The sequence below is a fragment of the Coregonus clupeaformis genome, chromosome 15, assembly GCF_020615455.1.
Source record: "Coregonus clupeaformis isolate EN_2021a chromosome 15, ASM2061545v1, whole genome shotgun sequence".
Classification (NCBI taxonomy): domain Eukaryota; kingdom Metazoa; phylum Chordata; class Actinopteri; order Salmoniformes; family Salmonidae; genus Coregonus; species Coregonus clupeaformis.
Window position 1 is genome coordinate 42,514,218 of NC_059206.1, and position 14,746 is coordinate 42,528,963.

General features: G+C 41.9%; 1 protein-coding gene across 4 annotated transcripts in view; it reads left to right on the forward strand.

Annotated features, from left to right (window-relative positions):
• Positions 1 to 909: 909 nt before the first annotated feature.
• LOC121582414 (signal peptide peptidase-like 3) overlaps positions 910 to 14,746 on the forward strand; it is a 32,717-nt gene continuing 18,880 nt past the window's right edge. For 2 of the 4 annotated variants that reach the window (XM_045225150.1, XM_045225152.1), the window contains exon 1: positions 910 to 1,414. In XM_045225150.1, the coding sequence (XP_045081085.1) occupies positions 1,389 to 1,414 (26 nt within the window). In that variant the 5' untranslated portion in view covers positions 910 to 1,388. The remainder of the gene's footprint in view (positions 1,415 to 14,746) is intronic. The other 2 variants (XM_045225151.1, XM_041898171.2) reach the window with 1 other exon arrangement.

Here is a 14,746-nt window from a genome sequence, read left to right on the forward strand (position 1 = left end):
TTACCTATGGATCTTGGGTCCATGAAATGGGGTATCAGCCTACTCGATGACAGCATTTAAGATACCCAATAACGACAAATTGCAACATAAATAATGTTTTAATCTGCATTTATTTAAATAAACAATTTTCCAGAGATCCATAGGTAAGGCTGTACAATATTTGTGGAAACTCTTCACAATTGTGTTCTGTGGGTGTCACCGAGTAGGCTGATACCCCATTTCATGGGTGCAACATCAATAGGTTAGGCTGGACAGTGCATATAAGCCTAATATATCCACAGTCCAATATGAATGTTCAATATGTATACAATAGGCTGAATGCTTAATGTGGCTAATTTCTGACAGGTTTTTAGAATCCCACAATAAGAGCTAAGACGCTAATATTTGTGTAAACTCTACAAAGTTGTGTTCTGTGAGTGTCACTGAGTAGGCTGATACCCGATTTCATTAGTGCAACATCCATAGGTTAGGCTGTACAGTGCAATATGAATGTCCAATACACACAATAAACTGACAGGAAAGGTGATTTCCAACAGTCAAAGTCCTGCAATAAGAGCTAAGACAGTAATATTTGTGTAAACTCTACACAGTTGTGTTCTGTGAGTGTCACTGAGTAGGCTGATACCCCATTTCATAGGTGCAACATCCATGGGTTAGGCTGGACAGTGCATATGAGTCTAATACATCCACAGTGCGATTTATTTTGTGTCAAATTAACTAATTATTGTATTTTGTTGAATTTATATAACAACATTCCGACCTTGTTTATTTATGCATGATTACACTATTTGTATCCGTTTGGATCAATTTCAATGGGGAGCTTTTATTTGGAAGTCGAACCGCAAATTCCACTATTGTGGCTAATCCTTATTGTGGTTAGCGTTACACAGGTATTTGTGTAAACCTCTAGCAAGGGCGATATTGCGCGTGCCCGTGACTCTCTCGTCATAGAAAACAAAGCTATCTGCGCGGCTTCCATTACAGCCGAGGGTGCAGACTTCGGGAATATCTGAATATAAACGCTACCAAACACCCCTAAATATGGATTTACAGCTAGTATAGGATCGGTTGAGACTCGGGCCTGCTTGGGGCAGTGAGACGGCAGGACACTAGCGAAACTGACGAAATATAGAGTTTTTCTCGGCGTGCTTTGTCTTGGCCACCTAGCAAACCATCATTGTAATTCGATTGGAAGCTATTCGGCTAGTGTTTGCTAGCAGGTCTGGGGGCTGGTGTACATCGCCATGTTGTTATCAAATAGTGACTGTTAAAAAGACCAATCTTGAAGTAAAGGCGGAAATTGTGTCCACCAGGTCCTACCGTTTTGCCACAGGGACCCGAATCGCTACAGTCGCGGAACCCACCACTGTACTGTTGTCGTCCGCGACATGGCGGAGCAAGGCTACTCTTCTTGGTGAGTGCGCATAGGCATTGCGCGAGCTGGCTAACCAGACTGAATTGATTGGTGTAGTTATGCCATTTTTACACTGCAATTCACATAGATACAGCAACATATTTCGTTCCTAAATGAATCAGCCACTTATTTTGCTTAGTTAGAATGAGATGGCCCTCTTTTCAAATGGTGTTAGTAAACTAAACGTTAGCTAGCTACGGTCCAAGTTACTGTAGGCTAGCGTGAACAGGGCTAACTAGCCAGCTAACCGCAAGTTAGCTATCTTAGACTCTCCAGGCTCTCGTCTCCATGGTGGCATTGCCATTACATTGGTACTACGAAAATGGTTCAGTGGCTTATTTAAGCTACACGAATGCGCAAGGTTATAGCTAGCTAACGTTAGTTCGCCAACTCATACCCACATCATATTATTTAATTAGTTTAAGCCCCTCGACAACATATGTTAAAAAATAAATAGCCTATTGCTACCTCTCGTAGCCAGTTGCACACAAAGGGAGCCTATGAGCGTAACTAACGTTAGCCAGCCTGTTTACGCTTGCTATCCAGACTAGCTGAAAAGCTCACCTTTATTCATGAAATGTCATTATATTTTTCAGACAATTATATTGTCATTGTGATATATTTATAACACGCCCGGTGTTTTATCTCTTCAGATAGATAAATAGGGACCTTATTGTGCCATCCATTTTTATTTTATTAGTAATTAAGTGCGCAGATGGCTTGCTAGCTAGTCAATACATCTAATTAGTTTAGCTAGCTCACTAACTAGCTATGTAATCTTGATTGTTCATTATAATCTGCTTCCTAAAGAGTAGCTAGCTAGCTAAATAAGGCCTTGTCTTTATAAATCTGGGTGTATCTTCCCGCATTATTGTTAGCTATAGCTAGCTAGTTAGCAATCCCTAGTTATATGTGGCACAATGATAGCTAACTATTTTCTATTTTGTACATTAGCTAAAATTATAGTTTTTATGTATGATAGCAAATGATGCCATTCGACTGATAAATTACATGTCCATCCAGGTCATGTCTCTCTTGTTCACAATTGGAAGTCCTATGCTGCAGATCATGGAATGATTGAAGTCCAATTGTGACATCTAAAAATTGCTAGTAGTATTGTCCTCTGTTGTCTTAAGTATTGATGTGGAGGCAACCATTTAGGTTATGCCACTAAGACCAGGTGTATTTTGAATAAGTATGCCCCTCCTGGTGACAAATGTTAGGAAAATAGTGACCAAGGAGAACCCCCCCAGGTTTATTAAAACTTAAATACTGTTATGCCAGAGCCATTATGTTATGTGGTTATAATAAGCGATACGCATGGTCAGAACAGTCAAAGTGCCATTAGACTATCTTTTAAAATGTATGGTCCTTGTCTTGGTAACGAAATTGTATGTCATAAATTCAGATAAAAACGTACCACTTAATTAAATCTCAACCCTTCTGAGTAGATTAATTACAAGTCGTTTTAAACCAGAGTTTGGCAATTCTCTTGAGCTGTGCCTACCATCCTGGGACATGGTCTTGCTCAGATTCCCCTCTAGTGATGTGCAGGAGGCCAGACTGAGGCACATTATTTTACCATGCCTATCTTGTAAGACCTATAAGGAAGCAGCAGGAGTTGTTTAATTGGTTGCGACTACCTAATGAAATGTAACAATTGACCAACATGCTGTAATTTATTACAACAGCCTCAGCATTGACAGTGTATCACAACTTTTGGAGTAATATCCTACAAAAATGCTCTGTATACAGACATTTTTGGGAGAGTTTCTGATTGTAAGGCTCATGTAGGACTACCACGGATAACGATTTAATTGAGAACCAGCACTCATTTTTGTGGATCAATCCGAATTGTCAATATTCATTTGCTATAGCGACATGTTTTGAGAAACCAATCCTTGTCCTCTGTCGCTTGGTGGCTGAGTCCTCAGTGGCCAAAGCGTGCATGCCTTTGACTTGGTGGCGGACGGTTTTGGAATTGTGTTATAGAAGCCTTGTTTCTCCCAAACAAGGAAGTCTTATGGCCCTTGGGCTTCTGTCCAGCCCTCAACAATCCAGGATTGTATTTGATTTTTAAATGTTCCATTTATTTAGCCCATCTCATCCATGTGAGCAGAATTCGGAGGGACCACTTGACCAGTTTACTTGCTGAATATAATTTTTTACTTAACACAATCCATTACGTTGACTTCAGTGGGGATTTGTATTTGTTTATAAATGTCCAAGCACTGTCTGGAGATGTATACCAATCTCTTAAAACAATAAAAGTATTTAATTCGATCTGAGTTAACCTCTACGGGATCGGTGTCACGAATACGGGATGGTTGAGATGACTGTTGTAAGTAACAGCAAACTTTCCAGGACATAGACATGTCTTATATGGGCAGAAAGCTTAAATTCTTGTTAATCTAACTCCACTGTCCAGTGAAAGAATACCATGCTATTGTTTGAGGAGAGTGCACAACAACAAAAAACTTATCACGCCAACTGGTTTGATACATTCACCTCTGAAGGTAAATAATGTACTTACATTCAGTGATCTTGCTCTGATTTGTCATCCTGAGGGTCCCAGAGATAAAATGTAGCATAGTTTTGTTTGATAAAATCCATTTTTATATTCAAATGTAGGAACTGGGAACCCTTGCTTTCTCTGGCTCCACACCCACCCCGCCCGGCCATCTGGATGTCTGAAAGTTAGTGTATTAGCTAGTGTATAAGCTAATGGGGCCCCGTGTAGCTCAGTTGGTAGAGCATGGCACTTGCAACGCCAGGGTTGTGGGTTTGTTTCCCACGGGGGGCCAGTATGAAAATGTATACACTCACTTAACTGTAAGTCGCTCTGGATAAGAGCGTCTGCTAAATGACTCAAAATGTTTAAAAAAATTATCCATCATGTATGACATTCCTGGGAGTGTGTAAACTTACATTTTGTATTACCATATCATTTTTGTATCTTGTCTATAGTTATGTACTTGAAAATGTATCAATTGACCAATTTGGCACATTTGGGCAGACTTGATACAAAATAGTCCAGTATTGCAGTGATTCACTTGATCAATCTGAAACTTTGCACACACACACACTGCTGTCATTTAGTGGTCAAAATCTAAATCGCGCCTAAACTGCAATATTATATTGTGGCCTTTCTCTTCTTTTTATTTTTTATTATCTTTTACCAGATCTAATGTGTTATATTCGCCTACATTAATTGCACATTTCCACAAACTTCAAAGTGTTTCCTTTCAAATGGAAGAATATGCATATGCTTGCTTCAGGTCCTGAGCTACAGGCAGTTAGATTTGGGTATGTCATTTTGGGTGAAAATTTGAAAAAAGGGTCAGATCCTTAAGAGGTTAAATCCAAGACTGGCAACAGAGAAAATACTTGGCTAACCCATTCTCATTTCAATGCAGAATGTAAGCCTTCAGTGGCTAGTTCAGAAGGTGCCTGTTAATGATGTTTTACAGTGCTATTAGGGATCAAATCAAATGTTATTTGTCACGTGCCGAATACAACAGGTGTAGACCTTACAGTGAAATGCTTACTTACAAGCCCTTAAACAACAATGCAGTTTTTAAGAAAGAATACCAAAAAAAATCACACACAAAAATAAATATATAAACTAATACAAAATAAAAGTAACAATTAATTAAAGACCAGCATGCAAATAGCCTATATATAATGAACAAAATTATAAACGCAACATGCAACAATTTCAAAGATTTTGCTGAGTTACAGTTCCTTTAAGGAAATCAGTCAATTGAAATAAATTAATTATGGCCTAATCTATGGATTTCACATGACTGAGAATACGGATATGCATCCGTTGGTCACAAATACCGTAAAAATAAAAAAATAGTAGGGCCGTGGTTTAGAAAAGCAGTCAGTATCTGGTGTGACCACCATTTGCCTCATGCAGCGTGACACATCTCCTTCACATAGAGTTGATCAGGCTGTTGGTTGTGGAATGTTGTCCCACTCCTCTTCAATGGCTGTGCAAAGTTGCTGGAGATTGGCGGGAACTGGAACATGCTGTCGTACACGTCGATCCAGAGCATCCCAAACATGCTCAATGGGTGACATGTCTGGTGAGTATGCAGGCCATGGAAGAACTGGGACATTTTCAGCTTCCAGGAATTGTGTACAGATCCTTGCGACATGGGGCCGTGCATTATCATGCTGAAACATGAGGTGATGGCGGCGGATGAATGGCACAGCAATGTGCCTCAGGATCTCATCACGGTATCTCTGTGCATTGAAATTGCCATTGATAAAATGCAGTTGTGTTAGTTGTCCATAGCTTATGCCTGCCCATATCATAACCCCACCGCCACCATGGGGCACGTTGACATCAGCAAACCTCTCGCCCGCACAACGCCATACACATGGTCTGTGGTTGTGAGGCCGGTTGGAGGTACCGCCAAATTCTCTAAAACACTACGTTGGAGGCGGCTTATGGTAGATAAATTAACATTAAATTCTCTGGCAACAGCTCTGGTGGATATTCCTGCAGTCATCATGCCAATTGCACGCTCCCTCAACTTGAGACATCTGTGGCGTTGTGTTGTGACGAAACTGCACATTTTAGAGTGGTCTTTTATTGTCCCCAGCACAAGGTGCACCTGTGCAATGATATTGCTGTTTAATTAGCATCTTGATATGCCACAACTGTCAGCTGGATGGATTATCTTGGCAAAGGACAAATGCTCATTAACAGGGATGTAAACAAATTTGTGCACAAATTTGAGAGAAATAAGCTTTTTGTGCGTATGGAAAATTTCGGGGATCTTTTATTTCAGCTCATAAAACATGGGACCAACACTCAACATGTTGCGTTTATATTTTTGTTCAGTGTAGTGAGATGTGTGTATTGTAGTTGTTGTAGAAGGCATGCATGCGTCACCGTTGTGTGAGCCCTATGTAGAAAAATATGAATCTCAGCAAGTGTTTATGCAGACTTTAGGAACACGTCTGTTCTGGGACTGGCTGGACCATAACAGACCACAGCAACGAGGCGTAGCATTGACCTAGGGGACCACCCATATGGAAAAATTTATGCACACATGACTGTAAGTCGCTTTGGATAAAAGCGTCTGCTAAATGGCTTATTATTATAGGCTCCTCCAGTCATTTCTTTATTACATTTACATCATTTAGCAGACGCTCTTATCCAGAGCGACTTACAAATTGGTGCATTACTGAATGAATGAATGAAATGGACAGGCGATTCCCGCTTTTTCTCTAACTAATTACAAGTGTGGCATATTGGACCTGGCTATTCCTGTATGGCAGAGCGCATGAATAGAGTAGACCCTGACCGATATGGGATTTTTGGATCCAATTCTGATTTTAGAGTGGAAATATTCACAGATAACAGATATATCTGCCGATAATGTTTTATTTATTTATTATAGCTGGAATAAAAAATACTTTAGAAAAAATAGTAACTTTTGTCGTGCTTAAAACAGCCCTATGAATATACTCAGATTTCTTAAATTTCAGGAAAGAACATTCATGTAAGCGCAACAGAATTTAGGAGCACCAGAAATACTTGGAAAAACTGTTACTCTAGTAAAAAGGAGGATAAACTGCACTGATTCCAGCAAATAAATTGTTGATGCTCTGAAGAATGAGCTGCCTCATGCTAGCCAGCTGGAAAACAACGATGTATTGGTATTTATATTTTCATCGATTGTAGGGCTGTAGCCACTGAATTCGGGTAGTTGTCACTTGGGTGGCAGGTAGCCTAGCTGTTAAGAGCGTTGGCCCAGTAACCGAAAGGTCGCTGGTTCGAATCCCACCGAGGTGATAAATCTGCCAATGTGCCCTTGAGCAAGGCACTTAATCCTAATTGCTCCTGTAAGTCGCTCTGGGTAAGCGCGTCTGCTAAATAACTATGTAAAATGAAAGGGAAAACATCATTCGCAAAATTCAAAGTACTCTCACGCAGCTAGTTAGCTGGCTAGCTAGCTAGAACTCGTCATAGAAATTGGGGTGGCGAAATGTGAATTTGGACCCGTCCTTATCAAGTGAACCCATACATCAAAACGTAACTACGAAGTGCTACTTTGTGACCTTTGACGCTTTTTAGTGCTTGAGGAATACCCTTCGCAAAGAGCAAATATAGCACACCAGATTTGGCTGGCTTCACTAAAGGGCTGTAACGTTAATGTTACCACAGATTTGAACGTTCTTAGCACGGCATCCATTGTTTTGATGTTTTCTTTTTTTGCTGAGATAGATATATATATATATATATAGCTCTGGAAAAAATTAAGAGACCACTGCAAATTTTTCTTAAATCAGCATCTCTACATGAATGACAGCCATTCCAACACAGGCACACCTCCATTCTACTGAATTAGGTACTGATTAGGTGATCACCTGAACCAAATCTTATTTAATGGGAAAAGTATAAAAACCACTGCTGTGGTCATCACTATCGTCTTGCAATAGGACCAGCTGGATGGCAAAAACAGTGCTAATAGTACCTCAAAAGTAATATTAATCAAAAAAGAACTATTGACCATGCCAAAAGAGTTGAAAAGGAAAGTTTTGAGAGAGGAAAAGAAGGGTTCAATTCTGGCTTTACTGGCATAGGGATACAGTGAGCGTCAGGTTGCTTCCATCCTTAAAATTTCAAAGACGGCGGTTCATAAGAACAAGGTCAAGCAGTAGACATTGGGGACAACAAAGCTACAGACCGCAGAGGGCGAAAACGACACTCTACTGACCGGGATGACCGCCAACTCATTCGAATGTCACTCAACAACCGTAGGATGACATCAAGTGACCTACAAAAAGAATGGCAAACGGCAGCTGGGGTGAAGTGCACGGCGAGGACGGTTCGAAACAGGCTCCTAGGGGCAGGGCTGAAGTCGTGCAAAGCTAGAAAAAAGCCATTCATCAATGAGAAGCAAAGAAGAGCCAGGCTGAGGTTTGCAAAAGACCATAAGGATTGGACCGTAGAGGACTGGAGTAAGGTCATCTTCTCTGATGAGTCCAATTTTCAGCTTTGCCCAACACCTGGTCGTCTAATGGTTAGACGGAGACTTGGAGAGGCCTACAAGCCACAGTGTCTCGCACCCACTGTGAAATTTGGTGGAGGATCGGTGATGATCTGGGGGTGCTTCAGCAAGGCTGGAATCGGGCAGATTTGTCTTTGTGAAGGACACATGAATCAAGCCACGTACAAGGTTGTCCTGGAAAAAAAACTTGCTTCCTTTTGCTCTGACATTGTTCCCCAACTCTGAGGATTGGTTTTTCCAGCAGGACAATGCGCAATGCCACACAGCCAGGTCAATGAAGGTGTGGATGGAGGACCACCAGATCAAGACCCTGTCATGGCCAGCCCAATCTCCAGACCTGAACCCCATTTTGAAAACTTCTGGAATGTGATCAAGAGGAAGATGGATGGTCACAAGCCATCAAATAAAGCCGAGCTGCTTGAATTTTTGCGCCAGGAGTGGCATAAAGTCACCCAACATCAATGTGAAAGACTGGTGGAGAGCATGCCAAGACGTATGAAAGCTGTGATTGAAAATCAGGGTTATTCCACCAAAAATTTGATTTCTGAACTCTTCCTGAGTTAAAACATTACTATTGTGTTGTTTAAAAATGAACATTAACTTATTTTCTTTGCATTATTCGAGGTCTGACAACACTGCATATTTTTTGTTATTTTGACCAGTTGTCATTTTCTGCAAATAAATGCTCTAAATGACAATCTTTTTATTTGGAATTTGGGAGAAATGTTTTTAGTAGTTTATAGAATAAAACAAAAATGTTATTTTTACCCAAACACATACCTATAAATTGTAAAACCAGAGAAACTGGGCGGCAGGTAGCTTAGTGGGTAAGAGCGTTGTGCCAGTAACCGAAAGGTCGCTGGTTCTAATCCCCGAGCCGACTAGGTGAAAAATCTGTCGATGTGCCCTTAAGCAAGGCACTTAACCCTAATTGCTCCTGTATGTCGCTCTGGATAAGAGCGTCTGCTAAATGACTAAAATGTAAATGTAAATGAAACTGATAATTTTGCAGTGGTCTCTTACTTTTTTCCAGAGCTGTGTGTGTGTATATATATATATATATATATATATACACTGCTCAAAAAAATTAAGGGAACACTTAAACAACACAATGTAACTCCAAGTCAATCACACTTCTGTGAAATCAAACTGTCCACTTAGGAAGCAACACTGATTGACAATACATTTCACATGCTGTTGTGCAAATGGAATAGACAACAGGTGGGAATTATAGGCAATTAGCAAGACACCCCCAATAAAGGACTGGTTTTGCAGGTGGTGCCCACAGACCACTTCTCAGTTCCTATGCTTCCTGGCTGATGTTTTGGTCACTTTTGAATGCTGGCGGTGCTTTCACTCTAGTGGTAGCATGAGACGGAGTCTACAACCTACACAAGTGGCTCAGGTAGTGCAGCTCATCCAGGATGGCACATCAATGCGAGCTGTGGCAAGAAGGTTTGCTGTGTCTTTCAGCGTAGTGTCCAGAGCATGGAGGCGCCACCAGGAGACAGGCCAGTACATCAGGAGACGTGGAGGAGGCCGTAGGAGGGAAACAACCCAGCAGCAGGACTGCTACCTCCGCCTTTGTGCAAGGAGGAGCACTGCCAGAGCCCTGCAAAATGACCTCCAGCAGGCCACAAATGTGCATGTGTCTGCTCAAACGGTCAGAAACAGACTCCATGAGGGTGGTATGAGGGCCCGACGTCCACAGGTGGGGGTTGTGCTTACAGCCCAACACTGTGCAGGACGTTTGGCATTTGCCAGAGAACACCAAGATTGGCAAATTCGCCACTGGCGCCCTGTGCTCTTCACAGATGAAAGCAGGTTCACACTGAGCACGTGACATACGTGACAGAGTCTGGAGACGCCGTGGAGAACGTTCTGCTGCCTGCAAAATCCTCCAGCATGACCGGTTTGGCGGTGGGTCAGTCATGGTGTGGGGTGGCATTTCTTTGGGGGGCCGCACAGCCCTCCATGTGCTCGCCAGAGGTAGCCTGACTGCCATTAGGTACCAAAATGAGATCCTCAGACCCCTTGTGAGACCATATGCTGGTGCGTTTGGCCCTGGGTTCCTCCTAATGCAAGACAATGCTAGACCTCATGTGGCTGGAGTGTGTCAGCAGTTCCTGCAAGAGGAAGGCATTGATGCTATGGACTGGCCCGCCCGTTCCCCAGACCTGAATCCAATTGAGCACATCTGGGACATCATGTCTCGCTCCATCCACCAACGCCACGTTGCACCACAGACTGTCCAGGAGTAGTCCAGGTCTGGGAGGAGATCCCTCAGGAGACCATCCGCCACCTCATCAGGAGCATGCCCAGGCGTTGTAGGGAGGTCATACAGGCACGTGGAGGCCACACACACTACTGAGCCTCATTTTGACTTGTTTTAAGGACATTACATCAAAGTTGGATCAGCCTGTAGTGTGGTTTTCCACTTTAATTTTGTGGGTGACTCCAAATCCAGACCTCCATGGGTTGATACATTTTATTTCCATTGATAATTGTTGTGTGATTTTGTTGTCAGCACATTCAACTATGTAAAGAAAAAAGTATTTAATAAGATTATTTCATTCATTCAGATCTAGGATGTGTTATTTTAGTGTTCCCTTTATTTTTTTGAGCAGTATATATATATATATATATATATATATATACATAAAAGAGGGGGTGGGGGGGAATGCAAATAGTCCGGGTAGCCATGATTAGCTGTTCAGGAGTCTTATGGCTTCGGGGTAGAAGCTGTTAAGAAGCCTTTTGGACCGAGACTTGGCGCTCTGGTACCACTTGCTGTGCGGTAGCAGAGAGAACAGTCTATGACTAGGGTGGTTGGAGTCTTTGACAATTTCCTCTGCCTTCCACTGACACCGCCTGGTAAAGAGGTCCTGGATGGCAGGATGCTTGGCCCCAGTGATGTACTGGGACGTACGCACTACCCTCTGTAGTGCCTTGCGGTCGGAGGCCGAGCAATTGCCATACCAGGCGGTGATGCAACCAGTCAGGATGCTCTCGATGGTGCAGCTGTATAACTTTTTGAGGATCTGTGGACCCATGCCGAATCTTTTCAGTCTCCTGAGGGGGAATAAAAACACAATTTCTACCATATCAACCTCTCTCAAACATTGTGTTGGTGTCGGGGACATACAGGGGATATAAAAGTTTTTTTTTTTCAACCTCTCCAAAGTGCCTGAAAGTTTAGCTGAGGCATATCCAATGTATTAGTTCCACATAAAAATGAACTGTTTACAATAACAATATAAAAAGCTATATATATATATATACTACCAGTCAAAAGTTTGGACAAACTTACTAATTCAAGGGTTTTCCTTTATTTTTACTATTTTTTTTACATTGTAGATTAATAGTGAAGACATCAAAACTATGAAATAACACATATGGAATCATGTAGTAACAAAAAAAGTGTATTTTTATATTTGAGATTATTCAAATAGCCACCCTTTGCTTTGATGACAGCTTTGCACACTCTTGGCATTCTCTCAACCAGCTTCATGAGGTAGTCACATGGAATGCATTTAAATTAACAGGTGTGCCTTCTTAAAAGTTCATTTGTGGAATTTCTTTAATTCTTAATACGTTTGAGCCAATCAGTTGTGTTGTGACAAGGTAGGGGTGTATACAGAAGATAGCCCTATTTGGTAAAAGACCAAGTCCATATTATGGCAAGAACAGCTCAAATAAGCAAAGAGAAATGACAGTCCATCATTACTTTAAGACATGAAGGTCAGTCAATACGGAACATTTCAAGAACTTTGAAAGTTTCTTCAAGTGCAGTCGCAAAAATCATCAAGCGCTATGATGAAACTGGCTCTTGTGAGGACCGCCACAGGAAAGGAAGACCCAGAGTTACCTCTGCTGCAGAGGATAAGTTCATTAGAGTTACCAGCCTCAGAAATTGCAGGCCAAATAAATGCTTCACAGAGTTCAAGTCACAGACACATCTCAACATCAACTGTTCAGAGGGGCTGTGTGAATCAGGCCTTCATGGTTGAATTCCTGCAAAGAAACCACTACAAAAGGACACCAATAAGAAGAAGAGACCTGCTTGGGCCAAGAAACATGAGCAATGGACATTAGACCGGTGGAAATGTGTCCTTTAGTCCAAATTGGAGATTTTTTTCTCCAACCGCCGTGTCTTTGTGAGACGCGGTGTGCGTGAACAGATGATTTCCGCATGTGTAGTTCCCACCGTAAAGCATGGAGGAGGTGTTATGGTGTGGGAGTGCTTTGCTGGTGACACTGTCTGTGATTTATTTAGAATTCAAGGCACACTTAACCAGCATGGCTACCACATCATTCTGCAGCGATACGCCATCCCATCTGGTTTGGGCTTAGTGGGACTATAATTTGTTTTTTAACAGGACAATGACCCAACACATCTCCTCCTGGCTAATTTACCAAGAAGGAAAGTGATGGTGTGCAGCATCAGATGACCAGGCCTCCACAATCCCCCGACATCAACCCAATTGAGATGGTTTGGGATGATTTGGACGGCAGAGTGAAGGAAAAGCAGCCAACAAGTGCTCCGCATACGTGGGAACTCCGTCAAGACTGTTGGAAAAGCATCCCAGGTGAAGCTGGTTAAGAGAATGCCAATAGTGTGAAAAGCTGTCTTCAAGGCAAATGGTGGTTATTTTTAAGAATCTCCAATATAAAATATATATTTTGATTTGTTTAACACTTTTTGGGTTACTGCATGATTCCATATGTGTTATTTCATAGTTTTGTTGTCTTCACTATTATTCTACAATGTAGAAAATAGTTTTAAAAAATAAAACCCCTTGAATGAGTAGGTGTGTCCAAACTTTTGACTGCTATATAAAAATGTCTTATCAAACACACACGTGTCCTTCACTAAAAATAAACTGAACTATTTACAAATGGCATTCATGTTCGTTTTACATCCCAGGTGTAGATGATTACATATTAATTTCACCGTAGCTTGTGCATGTCATGATAGTCTTTGAAGCAGTCCCTCTCTGCCAGGAAACAAAAAGCTAACTGGCATTTCAGACAGAAGATCTGGCATTTCACCCTTTTCCCCCCCCCCTGTGTTTTGTGCAATGCTTGCAGTTCTATCTTTTGTCTTTTGGCATGTGTGTTGGATAGTGCCGCTCCCCTTGAGTGGGGGGTCTTGTGATGGTTGTGAGGTTGCTTTGGGCCCCCAATTCAGCCATTTCCAACATCAGCTGCTCTCAGAAGGCCAACTGGGAGAGAGGGGTTTGACTTTTTGCTTTGGCCATCTGCTTGTGGAGAATGAAAGCATTTGCTGTTACAATGTCCACAAAGTGGTAAAAACAATGTATTCTACCACTTCCTGGTCTTGTGGAGGACCTGGTAGTAGCCTATCAGATAGGTCGACACCCCCCCATGCTGGCATTGTAGTCCTTCACAGAAACAAATGGGGACATTCTTCCTTTTTCACCCTCCTTGAGACATGGTTGTTATTGAATGCCGTATGCTTTGTGGTGAGCATGGTTACTTCCCTAGTGACCTTCCATTTCACAAAAAGCAGCTTGTTAGTCCTGATCCAACGTATGGTCCCCCTCTCCGCTGTCTTTGTCATGTCGTTTACCTTGGTCTTGGGGAAACCGATTCTGTTAGGACGAATGGTGCCACAAGCCCCTATTTTATTTTTCAAGCGGTCTATGAAAAGTGGATGTAGAACCATCAGACGGGGTGATTGACATAGCAGTGGGGGGTGAAGACCTTGACCGGCGGGGGCGCTTGCTGGGGAGGGGTGGCTCCCAAATGTCATCATCCAAATCCTCTGCATCCTCCACTCTGTGGTGAAATAAAATAAAGGGATATATTGTTGGAAAAGACACAGAATTACAGTTGACAAATTTACGACATTACTGTAAAGACACCAAGCCTAAACTTTATCTGTACAGTGATTCACATAGATGTGAAGCACACACAATGCAAACAGTAACACTTTGGAGACAAAGGCAGAGGTGAGAACCACAAATAAACAATGGCCATGAGGGTTTACAGTGAGGGGAAAAAAAGTATTTGATCCCCTGCTGATTTTGTACGTTTGCCCACTGACAAATGATCAGTCTATAAGTTTAATGGTAGGTTTATTTGAACAGTGAGAGACAGAATAACAACAAAAAAATCCAGAAAAATGCATGTCAAAAATGTTATAAATTGATGTGCATTTTAATGAGGGAAATAAGTATTTGACCCCCTCTCAATCAGAAAGATTTCTGGCTCCCAGGTGTCTTTTATACAGTTAACGAGCTGAGATTAGGAGGACACTCTTAAAGGGAGTGCTCCT